The sequence below is a fragment of the Peromyscus maniculatus genome, chromosome 5 (assembly GCF_049852395.1).
Source record: "Peromyscus maniculatus bairdii isolate BWxNUB_F1_BW_parent chromosome 5, HU_Pman_BW_mat_3.1, whole genome shotgun sequence".
Taxonomy (NCBI): Eukaryota; Metazoa; Chordata; class Mammalia; order Rodentia; family Cricetidae; genus Peromyscus; species Peromyscus maniculatus.
In genome coordinates this window covers 12,005,048-12,020,162 of record NC_134856.1, presented here as the reverse complement: position 1 = coordinate 12,020,162, position 15,115 = coordinate 12,005,048, and the positions used below count along the sequence as shown (strand labels likewise).

The window sequence follows — 15,115 nt, the reverse complement described above, 5'->3', positions numbered from 1 at the left end:
TAGCTAAAGTTCCCACATGTGTCTGTGCATCTGTCCCAGCAGTTTGCCTATCTGCATCTCCTCTTCAGTTTCTCCAACTTGCTGGCAGCCTGCTGGGGGCTGGGCCCCTCGGTGGTTAGTAATAACCTCACAAATACCACTCTCTCTGAGAAGCATCAGCTGGCTGGCTATAATGGGTGTGCTTCCTCTCTGTGTTCCCACCACACAATACATTTCCAAATAAACATATGGCTGGATTTCTCCTTATTATTTCTGCAAGCAAAGAAAATGTTCAATTTATGATTGTATGACCTACTCTGATACTGATCTTTCTAGCAGTTGTCATGGAAGGCTGGATGGGTAAATAAATAGATAGATACAAGGATGGATGAAATTGTTTGATATGTTCACTATTGATTCAAATGGAAGCATGGAGAAAACTGTAAAAGCTAGCAGAGAAGTAATGGACAGACAATTGCTTTGGGAAGACTGGATAAAATATACATACATGTCAGTTGAATGACACATGGATAATGACTCATTGCAAAAGACATATGAACAGTTATGTTGGTTGTAGATTGATGAAATTATTTCATTAAATTGAATATGTGTATGTACATGTGAATGGATGGATGATGAATGAATAGACAGAGGCTTGGCTATCCATAAAACATAATCTTGGGAAATTTAGGAAATTGGGTGAGTGCTATTCTACTTTGGATAGATTCTTAATCTTCCTAGATAAACTGTGAGATTTTTCTGAAAAGTTACTTAATAACTCCATTCTCAAAATTCAAGATACTAATAACTTTTGGAAATACGGTATGTTTAATTTCTCAAAACATAACTGAAAGCAAGAATAGCAAAATATTAAATCTAGAAAGAACTGGGAGAATATTTTGAAAAATTTCACCAGATTGCTATTGGATTTTTTTCATCTAAAGTCTTCTAATAATAAAAAAAGAGAACTTTAAATTGCTACTTGGAATCAGATGGTTGACATTTCTCTCAAGAGGTGAAAAACTATACCAAGTAGTTTGGGGCTAAAAAGCAACTGAATAAATGAATCCTAGAAGCAAGCACCCGGAATACAGACCATTGGGAAACACACCCACCATTTTCTGCATGACCTCCAAGAGCTCATCCTCCGACTTCTGACGCAGGCAGTGAACAATGACAGCAGATGTGGTGGTTTTGCACCCAGCAATAACAGCAACTTTCTGTAAGAGATGTCAGGCAACCACAGAGGTCAAAAGCAACATCAGTACCCACCACCAGTGTAGACAGTGGGTTCTAACCTAAGCCCCATCTCTAAAGACAGGAAAGTGTTCCTGAAAACACTCTAGACCAGCAGACCTGGGGTCTAAAGCCAAAAAGCTGCCTCTATTATTTGTAATGGGTGCCATGAATACATCTGAGCCTGTTCCCTTAACTTTTAAAATAGTCACAGTGCTGGGGAAGCGTATTATCTTAAGAGAAGCCAGGTGCAGTAGATATAGGGCAAGGAATCCATGATTCCACTGTTCATTTCAGATCCATTTCCTCCATTTACTAGCCATTTGGTCCCTAGTTTCCAGCTCCTGTTATATAAGGACAACATACTTCAGAGGGCACCCAGTTTTCCTGCACAAGCCAGGCAGAATTGCAGATCATCTGAATAACATGACCCACAAGAAGAAACTTGAGCGCCTGCAGAGTGTGGTTTACACAGAGCCCTAGAAGTGATTTCTGTCTAGCCATTCTCAGTTCAGAAATCGCCTGAGCACATAGCTGAATCCTACATCTAGAAAGACCCCTGAGGACTCCAGGAAAGAGTATGGCAATTTTCCAGGGTGGGACCTACCTCAGTGATTGTCCTGGCATCTGTTAGAAACAAACCAGGAGTGAAGACCACACCACTCTCAGAAATGGCCCTGTGGAAGAGGTTCTTGGCCAAGGGAGACAACACCTGGCATGGAGAGAAGAGGAGAGTTTATGCTCACAGGAGGGTCTCAGTGACTCATTTGCCCTCTGAATACTCCTCTGCCCTGGTCATTCTTGAAGACTCTGGTGCTCCGTAGACATGACAGCACCCCATCTGTCTATTCTATCTCTGGGACTTTTCTCAGGCCTGAGATTCCATAAAAGAAACTCAGTGGAGTAGAAGCAGAGTGCACAGTAAGAAACAGTAGAGGAAGTGTGTGGCAAGTGCCTATGGCAACAAGAAAAGCTACTTGAAAGACAATTTGGTATTTGCTAGCCACAAATTCTGTTTGAGAAATTCTTTTATTCTGAATTTATCCAGAAAATTATTATGTAAGGAAAAAAAAAGAACTGGGGATACAGTTCAGTAGGAGAACTACCTATGGGTCAGGCTAACATGAAAGATGGAAGGAAGAGGGTGAAGAAGGGTGAAGAAGGGGGATATAGTGGCACAACCATGGAAACACACGATATCTACTTAATATCCTATTGTTTATAATGGAAACAATAGTAAAAACATCAAGGCTCTAGCATTGATCAGTTCATGACTTACCATGGAACTCTGTGCAATAATGAATGATGTCATATGTGTTTAATGTTTGGAGAGGTATATTTGTGCCATACTGCATTTTAAAGGATAGTTTCATTGTAAAAACAGCCTAAGACTGTAAGAGTCAGAGGATGCATGGAAGCATGATACATAAATGATAGATGAATAGAAAGATAGATAGACAATAGACATAACTTTGAGGAAACAACAAGAGATAGATATGGCAAGATATCTACAATGACCAGATAAGAGTCACAGGGCTATGGATGACATTTTTATCCTTAATATTCATCTGTAATTTTTCCCTTCAAATTAAGTTTGTGTGTTTGTGTGTGTGTAATGAAATATAGCAACTAAGTTGATATTCTACTCAACTCTGAGAGTTTCATATAGCTACCAGAACTTTCTATAACTTCTCTTTATAACTTCTCCTTAACTCCCATTTTCCATATAAGCCAATTTTTTACAACTTACTTTGGCTATTTCCCACATACACTGCCCATTCTTGCCTGTTTCACTTTCATACATCCTTCCTCTCACTTCCTGTCCACAAAAGAACTCACCCCTCTGCCCCAGATTCTGCTGCTACCCTGGTAGTTACAGACAAACTAGGAGGCCACTTCAGAGAGGATCCTGCCTGCTGTCCACATTTGAGACCTCTAACATGTACATCTACCTTGGATTCAAACATTTGCTTCTTCCTATTTGTAGTTTATAAACAACTCAGTTTCCCAACAGAAGCAAGGCCAGCCCCAGACACAGCTAAGAAGCCGCTGGTAGTTGGCAGCAACTGATAGAAGGGGAGTCAGTGTTTCGTAGGAGTGTGGCCCTGGGGGGTGAGCCCACTCTCCAGTGAAGGCCACACACCCAAGAGTAAATGAACAACATAAACTACACTTGATGAATTTAAAACAGAAAAAGGCACAAAGTTAAATGGGGGAAGGAGGGGTAGGTGGATATGGCAGAAGACCGGGAAAGACTGAATAGCATCAAAATGTGTTGTAGGAAATTCTCAAAGAACTAATAACAGAAACTAGACAAGGCCAAGGCCTTCTGTGCAAAATGAGACTCAGCCTGTTTCTTGAATAAAGATGCTTTAAATACTTGAAAAATATGGTTAATAAAGGGAAAAATAACTCAACTAAGTGAAGAGGCTGGTGTTGTCACTAATCTAAGCTAGAATTGGAGAGATCTATGGCTCTGGGACACCAAGTTCAATTCCGAGCCTCCTGGGAACCAAATACAGTTAGTTTGGTTGTCAACAACTGACTACCAATATTGTGTAGTGAGTAATATTGACAATGTTTTGAAAGCAACCAGCTGGTCTCTAGGAAGTCCCATTAGCAGTCACATTAGGAAGCTTGGACACAAGGCCTGGTACTGGGGACACTTACAAGAACAGAGACACTGAAACTTCCTGCTGACTCTCCAAAGATGGTCACAGAGTCTGGGTCCCCTCCAAAATTGGCAATGTTGTCCTGGACCCAGCGCAATGCAGCCACCTGGTCCAAATGACCCCAGTTCCCAGGGCTGTGTTCATCCCCTGTGCTGCAAGAGACAAAGAAAGTATCCATGGCATGGCAGGGATCTTAGCACCACAGATGTATCGGAGGTCATTTGCAGCTTTCCAGAACCCAGGTGAGCTCGGCATCTCTGAAATAGGAATCTTCATCTGTGTGAGGCTCTCGCTCATTATTCCAACAACTATGTGCTAAGGGTCCAATATATATCTAAATCTGGTGTGAGGGCTATAGCACATCTCAAAACAAACAAACAAAAATATGGCAACATTTAGCTCACAGCACAAAGCACAAATGAACAGCTAAAATGATAATATAGTCAGCAATGGGGAAAAGAAAATCAGGCAAGGAAAGAAGTGCAGGTAGGTCTGGGGTGTGCTTTAGACTCATAACCAGAGAAACTCTCTTTGAGTTGGTGGCATTTGATAGAGATCTACATAAAATGAGCACCAGGGCTTTGTAAACACCTAAAGAAGAATTTCAATTAAGATGAGCAGCAGGTGCAAAGGCCTTGGGGCTCGGGGAACAAAAATATGCATGCAGCTTCTGTGAGACGGAGGCAGAGCCATTGCTGGGAGCCTTGGCAAGGCTTCTATGTCATTGAAATTCATGTACGTATTACGCAAAGGCATGACATGACCCAATCATTCATTGTTTTGTCAAGTAGTCTGGCCACAACATGCAACAGCTATCATGTAAAAGTTGTAAGTTTGATTAAAATGTTGGTTATAACATTAACGCATCCCATAGAAACAGCTTTGAAAGCTGGAAAATGTAGACCCAAAACAGCAGGATTCTGAGCATATTTTAAAAATAGAGTTACAGGGATCTGTTGTCTGAGTGGAAAAATGGTGTGAAAGAAGGAGGAGGAGGAGGAGGAAGAGGAGGAGGAGGAGGAGGAGGAGGAGGAGGAGGAGGAGGAGGAGGAGGAGGAGGAGGAGGAGGAGGAGAAGAAGAAGAAGAAGAAGAAGAAGAAGAAGAAGAAGAAGAAGAAGAAGAAGAAGAAGAAGAAGAAGAAGAAGAAGGCGTCCAAGATGTTTGCAAGGCCTGTGTTATGAGTAAATGAGTGCTCGGAGCAGTTGGCCACTATGTAGGGTCCTGTGGGAAACAGAGGAGGATATTTGTTGAAAGAATGGTCTGTAGTGGGTAGCCATTCCAGCTTTGATCTGGAAATTCTAACCCCCACTGAGGATTCAGTAACTGTCATACCTACAAGGCAGGGCCAAGAGAGAACCCTGAAGTCCCAAGATCTGGATGTGTCGGCTCCTTTGATTCCTGGACCCTGGACGCTGGAGGTAGACCGAGTGGAGTTCTCCAGAGAACACCACCTGACTGTGCTATACCTTTCACAGACCCTGATACCTATCCCTTCATTTGTGAGTTACCCCACAAAATAAACCTCCCTTTTAACTACGTGGAGTGGCCTTCATAATTTCACCAATAATGGTCAGTGGATGTCAAGGGCTGAGTTTCTCCCAGTTAAGTGGGAGAAGTCTGTGCATGTCTACAGAAGACCAGAGGTAGGTGAAAGGACTGTGTAGGATTTCAAGGTGGATTGGGGATTACACACAGTGTGGAAGAGTTGTTGGAATTACTCAGGGGGTTTATAGAGAGGGAGAAGGAAACACACAGTGCCTGAGGACAGGGAGCAGAGGGCAGAGAAGGAGTAGACTGGGCAATAGAGAGGAGTGGGGCAAGGACAGGGCCAGGAAGCATCTCAGTGCAGCTATCATAGTATTATGAGCTGCAGGAGGTTGGGGTGAGCACTGGCAAGGTCGAAGTTAGCTTCTGGGCCAACTTGGCTTCATGGCTAGCTGAAAGCCTGCCTGCAGAACTACTAACTGTGATCCCTCCATGAGCCCACCCATTCCCCACTTTCCTGTGAAGAGATATCTAACATTGAAGTTCTGTGCTGTGGTGCTGAGTGCCGTCACAGAAGAATGCAGAGTGATGATGAAATACAGGTGACCATTTCAAAGGCAGCAACATGAAGACTGGGCATTTTGGAATAAATAGGGTTTCGTTTCATAGAGTAGGCATCTAGGAAGAGATCCCAGAAGCAAGAGAAGTATATGAATGTACACTTTACTGAGGAATATAAAGGTAAATAGGGCCCAGTAATGAAGGGACTGAACCCCCATCATGGAAAATTTTATTAAATGTCCCTGTGCAGAGTAACATTACTAAAACTGGTTACTAGCATCTTTGATTCTGCAGATTTGATGGTTTGAGTACAGTCTTTTCTACAAGAAAAGGAGGTTTTGGTACCTAATGTGCCAGGTTTCTTCCTTGGTAGAATTTGTAGAGGGTGGGATCTTTCCCTGGGCACACTATATTTCTAAGGGTTCTGTGTGCTCAAGGGAATGTGCTATATCCTGAGAAAGTGAGTTGTTACCAAAAGAGCAAGACTCCCTTCCCATTTTCTGACTTTCTGCCTTACCATGCAATTGTCTCTTTATCCCACAGACTCAATTTTTATTCTTCCACCACAATGCATTGTAGCCTAGGGCCCCTCAACATATCCAAGGCTGATGAAATGATTCTGTCCTTGGCTTCCAGGCACACAAACACTGACCTAAATAATTCTGATTTCCTTGTCAGTGATACATTTCAAATAGAACTGATCAATATAGAAGCCAATAAGCAGAGAGGAGTGTTCACAAACCCTACCTGAGGAATCCCCAGATGCCCAGGCGGTACTGAATGGTCACCACCACCACGTTTTCATGTGCAGAGAGGACCAGTCCATCAAAAGTTGATGCCCCACCCACTATCAGTCCTCCTCCATGGATCCACACCATCACCTAGGTAGCAAGAAAAGAACCATACTTGTCATAGGAAATAGAATTGAGAAGGAGCTCAGATGTTTGGCTTGATTTTCATGGCCTGGCCCTGATTTAGGGCATCACCACTCAAAGTGCACCAGTGCCCAGCTAGGTTGCAAAAATAGTATTATACTTCTCCCTCAACAAACCTGGCTAGAAGCCAGGATGTCAACCCATTCAGTATCCCTACCTTTCTCTTTAGACCTATGTGTCAAGTCCCCCCAGGGTTCCTCTAACTGAGAGCATCATTATGGGGACAACAGAGGACAACAATATCATCTTTCCCTCAGCACAATGACATTGTAATACGTGGTCCATTCGGGCAGTTGAGTCTTTTAGCTTCATCTCTATTAACTGTGATGTGCCTACATGCTCATCCCCAGACCCCCTGTTGGTACCCTTTCCTGTCCCTTTAGTGCACTACCTTTCCGCCAGAATCCTCCCCATCTTACTAAGCCCACTTTACATCTTCCCTGTCCATCATGTCTTCAGTCATCTATTAAGAGTGTCTACTCTACACCAGGTTCTTTTTATACAACTTGAGGCTGAGGAGAGATATAATAACTGTTAATTTAAGGCTTCAGGATTTAAAGAGCTCACATTTCACAAGAACTGACCAGGAGAAAATAAAGCTGAAATCTTATACAACACTGCTAATAAACAGGAGAGAGAAAGCAAGGATAATCTGGGCACAGTAAATGATTATTTTCAATAATATAGAAAGGAAGATTGTCCCATTTGGTAGATAGAAAAACTGAGGCACTTCTGCTGGGATCCCACAGCTAATGAAAGGTGGAAGTAGGACTTGAGCAGCCATGTGGCCCCAGCTCACAGCTGAGCTCCTAACCAATGCAGTTCATGGCCACTGTTCAGTGACCTGGGCCAGGAACCAGCCCTCCCACAGCTCCAACTAGCATCAGTGCTGCTGGGTCCTCCACGAAGACTCCGGTACAGCTCAGCAGCCACTATGGACTGTTTACAACATGTGAGGAAAAAAGAGGCTAGGAAAGCAAACGGTTCCTGCTCTTTCAGCAAGTGGAAGCAGACCCAGAATCTATGTGTCCAGAATCTAGGGCCTGCGTACATAGCTGGACAGTCCCTTGCTTTCTGTTTCTCCATGAGCTTCTGTTTCTCTTCCCCTTGGGCTCCTCACCACCTACATGGAGGGTCTGAGTCAAGCTCATCTGAAAGACTGAGCCAGCAGGGTGACCAGTGATGTGTTGAAGCTGTTATCTGAGGTGTCTGTGCAGACCAGACGACAAGATCCTTGAAGGCAAGGCTATGCATAATGATTCCTGTCCTTGCTTCTCCTGACCCTAAGTCTGGCTGTGAGGACACCGAGTCCAAAGTAGAAGGTGGATAAATGGGTGGGTGGGTGGGGGTGAGATTTGTTCTCAGCTCCTTGTGCAAGGCAAACATGTTTAGGGTCAAATACTGTTCTGGTGACTGTTGTTTCCTCCTTCGCTTCTGATTTCATCCAGGTGCTCCCAGGAGACTGGGTAGGTGCTCACACCCTATCTTATTCCACTTCAGGGATCACGTCTTTACAGAGCGCCTCTCCAAGACTGTGAGGAGTCTGTAACTGGCAGCCTGCCCTACCCCTGCCTCTTCATTTCAATGGGAAATGCTGATTCACTCAGCCATCAGCTCGTGCCAAAGGCAACAAGTGAGGGGGAGGAGAAGGAGCTATAATAAAATCACAGGTGGTTGGCAAAGGGCATGAAAAGTGCTTATGAGGTTGCCCCAGACTTCTCCCTCCACTCTCTGCCATCCACCTGGTAGTGAAAGTTGCCACAGGTAATGTGGAGACAAAGGCAGCACACACACATCTCCCTCACCAGCCCCTGCCTAGGAGCACAGGCGTGAAGATGGAAGACCCAAGCTCTTGTTCTCTTCTGTGTTCCTTTCCTTCCCTACCTGAGCCTCAGTTTCTCTATCGGTAGAGAAAGGCTTGGGCTGCTCATTTTTCTCTAAGATTCCTTCTGGTGCCAACATCATTGTAAATTGTGTCTTAGCTGCTCTGAGACCAGACTCTAATTTAATAACTAACAGCAATCATTTTGAAAAACTTCTATAAGTGTAAGAGAATGTGAAAAACTTAAGCTGTACATTCCAGATGCACAGCAATTCCACCCAAATCAGGGTCTTTGGGAGAAATGAAGCAATGTATTTACTTTTGCTGTGGTGAAAGGAAGTCCCTGCCTCAGTCCTGGCTTGTCTACCCAAGCATCTAGCTGCCTTCATCCCCTTCCAGTCACACTGAAGACCTGGATGCTGTAGCACAGGACCAGACAGGCAGTCCCCATGCTTACCGGCAGCCTGCTGCTCCTTGTCAAGTCAGCAGGAGTGTAAATGTTCAGGTAGAGACAGTCCTCAGAAAACTGGAGGTGGATTTTCTCCTTCCTGTTGGTTAGGAGGTCATTGACCCTCTGCCCTTTCACTGCATCCTGGAAGCACCTGGAGGAGAGAGTGGACACCTGAAATTCCAACATATAGAAGCTGGACCTGTCACCTGGGTCTCCACATGCACCAGGTTGTTTGAGCTTATAGATGGATTTGCTTTCACAGGACTAGAATCTGGTGTAATTAATAAGAGGGACTTTATGGGTAAATGGTGGAAACCCAGACACCCCTATCCCACTCGGCATCTCTCCCCTTCCTGGAGCCTTTGGAGAAATGTTCATCGTCTGACCTACCTGGGATATGACAATCTCACCAGTGTCTTCTCAGTGCCTGCCCTTGGCTAGGCCTGGTGCAGTGGGCTGAGGTGAGCCTGATCTTTCATCAGGTGACCTTCTCCTAGTCCTTTTGAGACTTCTGTGAATCCAGGAACTACCATTAATAACTTCTTAGCGTGTTGCAAGTTACGGCTAACATCTTTGTGGGATGATCTCAGTGGCCTGCATTCTAGTAGTTAGTTACTGATATGCTGACATTATTGGCCAAGTACCCTTCCTACTCTGTATACAAATCTTCTAGGTCCAAGTAAAGCCAATGCTGTCACTCATGACCTCTGTCAGCCTCCTATGAAAGAATAACTGTTGGCTTCTCTAACGAGAGATCATGAAGGACCAATGGAGAATTAAAATAGAATTGGTGGGAATTACTGAGTCACCTGGAGTCCCAGATGATGGTTTTAATTTTCATCATACACTAACTAATTTAAGCTTTAGATTTAGCACCGCTTATGCCCAGTTCTCTTTATACCATCAGTTTAGAGAGAGTGACGAACAGAGTGCTCTAGAAAGGAATGAAAGGTCTATAACATTTCTAAAGTACTCCTGAGGATTCCAGAAGGCTATTGGACCAGTGGATGACTCCCTTCTGCATCACTCTAAGACAGATGTTCTCACTGAACAAGACCCAGGCCCACCCCAGCGGCTTACATAGGAGGGTAGGAGGTGGCATTCTTCACAAAGCTCCAGGGCTCTGCAGGCTGTGGAGGAGCAAACCTCAGGGATCCAAGAGGAGGCTTGGCAAAGGGGACTCCCAGGAAGACGGCCACAGGCTGTGTGAATCCTTCTAAGTGGACATACTTTCCCAGGACTTTGCCATGAACAGTGTTCACCACGGGTGGTGAGGACAGGTGCCCTGCAGAACAGGAGAAAAAAAAGAACACATCAGAGTGACAAGATCAGATCTGGATTCTATGTGGATTTTCCCGTTTTCTAAGCATGTGACCTTGAATAAGTTACCCAAATACTTCTGGGTCTCATTTGTTTCGGACTTGAGATGAAGATGAGGAACACTTATCTCAGAGGCTTGACTCAAACTCAAACTGGAGCATGAGGTAGAAAAGCATCCAGCCAAAGTGACGTGAAAAAAGAACTGCGAGGACAAACAGAACCTTTGGTTTCCCTCCGAGAAACCTGTATCCATCAGGACCCTGGTGCTGAGCTTCATGCTGGACCAGAGGAAGAACAAGTGGCCCCTGTCTCAGGATAGTGGCCTTATTGGAAAACAGACATGCTTGACCTGATGCTGAGGTAAGAAATGTGTCCCGAGAGAAGGACTAGGGAGGTAGGTGCCAGAGAAGTTGGAAGAAATGAGGTCTTCTGAATGGTGACATTGTGAGGTTCATTCAGCTGGAGGAGGGATGACTAAGAATGGTGGAGATTTAGAGTGATTAAACAGCCTGCAAAAGTAAGAGATCCAGAAAGTATAGTGTAGATCCTGGCTGGTAAGGATGAATGGCTTATTGATGCCAAGGTGGAGTCCACAGGGAGAAGATAATCCTGAGAGTCCTGTGTGTCAGGGAGGGCACTGAACACCTGGCTAGATGACTAGATTCACATGGTGGGCAAATAAGTAACAGAAACATTTCTGGCACCGAGAACACTCTGGTCTGTCTGTGTAGGATCCCTCAAGGGGAAGAGAAGCTGGGTCAATACCCTTTCTGACCCTTTGGCTCCAGTCTTGAACAGCTAAGAAATCTTTCCTCATCTCCCTGAAGCTTCCTCATCTGTCCTTGTACCCTCTGTGGGACCAGGGAACCCCCCTGACCCGCCCCCTTAGGCACCAGAAAGACATTGACACATTTCAACGCCACCAATTCTGGTGTCTCCTAGTTTGGTTAATAGCCTGCTTGTCAGAGCATCACTCTTAACACCTAATTTCTATCTTCTGGTCCTAACTCTTCCCCTTTAGCTGCAGAGAGGATGTCAATTCCTCTCTCAACATTTTTTTTTGAGAGAGAGAAAGAACATAAAGTTGCTTGGGTAGGGAGATAAGGAAGAGTTGAGAGGAGCTTTGAAAGGTTAAAAAATCATCAATATTGTATAAGTTTTTATATTATAATAATAAAGTGTGATCAGAAAAGAAAATTCTAGATTTTTTTTTTTTTTTTTTTTTTTTTTTTTTTTTTTTTTTTTTTTACAAAATAGACTTGGCATCAGAAAGTCTTGGCATCATGTCTCAGAGATACTATCAAGCCTATTACAAGATAGTATCTATGAGACATGATATCAATAACTAGCTCTATAATATGGACATTTGGTTGTTTTTATTTCTGCTGCTAATTACTATAAATAAAAGCAAGTGAAATTCTGGGGGACACACAACTTACAATGTTTTGACATAAGGACATTTGATTAATGATGTGTGTTTTACTTAAAGATCATTAAATTATCAGAGTGTAACCTCATCCTGAGTCTAATGAGATTTATAGAGAACAGCCACTAACACTGGACATTCTCTTGGGAAATCTTCGTGACAAGCTTTCGGCCACTCCTGGTGCCATTAGAAGTCAATCCCATGCTTGTCTCCTTTTGTCTTTGCTGTTAAAAATTATTTTGTCTAACTTTTTATTTTTACTATACCACTGAAACAGACTTCCTAGAAAACTTGGATATGAGGTGATCCATAGAGGGCAACATGGCATGTTGATTTTTTTTCCTTCATGAATGTCAAGAGTTATTTACTGTGCTCAGGCCCCATTTATAGTCAGGAAGAAACTGCTATGAAGAGATCTGGCGATGAGCATGAGGAAGGAGGATGTGCTCCCTGCCTTGATATGGGGCTAAGGGAAGAAAAAGGCTAAAGGTGAGGAAGCAACACCAGCTCCCTGTGGGATGGGTGCAATGGGAAGGCAGTGAGCTATCCTGGTAAGTGAACTGGGGCTCTTGGGGTACACTCATGACCCCAATATTTGGGAGGCTGGGGCAGAGGGATCACCTTAAGTTCTAAGCCAGTGTGGGCTACGTTGCTGTGGGATGTTGTTCTGTATTCTGTGAATATGTGTAGCTTTGATTGGTTGATAAATAAAATGCTAACTGGCCAGTAGCCAGGCAGGAAGTATAGGTGGGATAAGCAGACAAGGAGAAAGCTAGGAAGAGGAAGGCTGAGTCAGGAATCGCCAGCCAGACACAGAGGAGGCAAGATGACAAGCAGAACTGAGAAAAGGTACCAAGCCATGTGGCTAAACATAAACAAAAAGTATGGATTAATTTAAGTATAAGAGCTAGTCAGTAATAAGCCTGAGCTAATGATCATATAGTTCGTAATTAATATAAGCCTCTGTGTGTTTACTTGGGGGATGCGAGTGGGGGAGATTTGCCCCAACCACTGGCCAGCCAGGACACAGGAAACCTTCTGGCTACACTACACAGCAAGTTAAAGCATAGCCTGAACTGCATAGTGAGACAGAGATAAACAAGAATAGCACTGCATGTGATCACTCAGTATCGAAAGTTCAGAAAGGGCACATGCTGTTCTAGCCACTTGAACTGAAAGTATGCAGCATGTGTGTATGTGACTCTACTGTAGGAATATAAAGCAAGAGAAAGAGCCAAGATTACAAACAGACACAGCTGTAGCTGAATAAGAACACTCGCCAGGGTGGTGGTGGGAGACGGCATGAACCACGGAAGCTTGAGGAGAAGGAGCAAGAGGGATTGTGCGTCAGTGGTGAATGAGGGTGAAATCTGATTATAAATGCTCAGGCATGGCCAAGTTAGCTGTGAACTTTCAACCAGAGCAGAGGGGGCATGGAGGGGGTGGAATGAGAATATTGCCAACAGCAGTTATGACTTATATCGTCTAAATTACACAAATATGTGATACCTACTGTATACCAGATGTCCGTCCCTGTTTCTTTGCAGTATTCATAACAAGTCTTTCTAGGTAACTACTGGTACACTTAACTCGGAAGCACCCTGTATGGAGTAACTGAAGATGGAAAGAGCGACATTGCCTGGGTAACCAGCAGCAGAAGAATGTTCTGCTCCATATCTGCATCTTTTATTGCTGTTATACACTCAGTTCCAGACATCTCTCAGTGTCACATGTCCAGACAGGGTGAGGTTTCTGGGAACTGATAGTTGAGCACTTACTCTGGATTCAGGAGCTAGAAACAGCCCAGAACATGATTTTCCAGATGAACTTGGAAGAATACATTCCTGTGAGCCTCTTTTACCAGCCAATAAAATGCCACAGATTTATGTTAAAATTAATGCTATAGCCACACATTAAGCATGAATTTAATTTTTGTGTCTGATGTTTATGAGGCCATCATGACCTGTAGGAACTGTCACCCTCAGGTTCTATCCATTGCAGAGTCACAACCCTGACTACTTGCTTTACACAGATTTGATAGCATGAACTACTGTCCATCTGTCCACCTGCCCTCATTACCCAGAACCTGGTACCAGACAGCCAAGATGAGCACTGTTCTCTAGCATCCCTTGAAAATCTAACAAAAGAGGCATTTGCTGCAGGGTCCCCAGCCTTGAGCCTCCTCACTGTTCTGGCACTTCCTGTGCTCCCTCCCCCGAGTACTATGTTGCTCCTCTTGGGAACAATGAATAAAAAAGTGTTTTTTTCAATGGCTATTGGGTCCTGATGTGCTATCTTGACCATACCTCATATTTTTATTAATACATTCTATACTTAAAAATTAGTAGAAATATGCATGGAGGGCCCCCCACATGTAGAGGCTGAAGGGGCCCCACTTCTAAGGACTTTAGAAGTGAAACCACTTAATCCTCTCTATGGTCCAGTGAAGTAAGGAAACCTATTCCACCTGATTGGAGTTGTGCTGATCCCACTTGTGTCGGAGTTGGCTCCTTGCACTTCTGGACCTGAAGTGTGCTGCTGGGTCTCAGGGTTTCTATCCTCTCCTGATCTCAGTGTGTCCTGTACCATGGTCTGGGCCACTTCAAGGCAAGCCCAAGTTGGGAAAGTGAATTCCCCTGCAGAACTAAATCTGTCTTGTTTTTGTTCTATGCACAACTCTGCAAGGATTTGTAAATGTGTCCCCACAAGTTTGTATTTCAAAAGTACTCACCCCAAACCACCCAGGTTGCTAGCGACACCAAGAACAGAGCATGGAGACACATCATGCAGGGACAGGCTCCCAGTTCAATGGAGTTTCTGACTCTGACCTTCAAGGAAGGGGAGTGAACGGTCCTGCCCACATGCTGGGAATCTGCCAGTGAATCTAGCCCTCAAAGACCAGTTACACAATGCAGAACAGAAAACCTCTCCCTCTTCCAAAGGGCTCTCAGGGCTTTCCATGGGATCCCCAGCCAAGTCTCTTCTAAAGTTTACCTTGCTTTATCTGAACACTCACCCACCCAGCATTCACCCTCTTTTATCTAAACAATCAGTGCCCAGTGCCGAAATCTTGGATTATAGACAGCTGAAAATGCAACCCACAGCTTCTTACATAGGCTTCTCTCAGTCTCTCCCCATAACACTCTCACTTAAGGGCTCATGAGGTCTCAGACTCAAGCAAATACCTCCAAGCAGTGTAGAGCTTTAGTGGGGAGGAGGGACTTATA

The 15,115-nt window shown here is 44.1% G+C and overlaps 1 protein-coding gene across 1 annotated transcript in view; it reads right to left on the bottom strand.

Moving 5' to 3' along the window:
- Positions 1–14,756, bottom strand: part of LOC102912449 (liver carboxylesterase 1F-like) — a 30,126-nt gene extending 15,370 nt beyond the window's left edge. Inside the window, exons 1-7 of the mRNA XM_006998493.4 lie at positions 14,620–14,756; positions 10,223–10,427; positions 9,149–9,293; positions 6,682–6,815; positions 3,886–4,039; positions 1,823–1,927; positions 1,095–1,199 (exon numbers count right to left, since the gene is read on the bottom strand). Of these exons, the coding sequence (XP_006998555.3) occupies positions 1,095–1,199; positions 1,823–1,927; positions 3,886–4,039; positions 6,682–6,815; positions 9,149–9,293; positions 10,223–10,427; positions 14,620–14,674 (903 nt within the window). The 5' untranslated portion in view covers positions 14,675–14,756. The remainder of the gene's footprint in view (positions 1–1,094; positions 1,200–1,822; positions 1,928–3,885; positions 4,040–6,681; positions 6,816–9,148; positions 9,294–10,222; positions 10,428–14,619) is intronic.
- Positions 14,757–15,115: the final 359 nt, after the last annotated feature.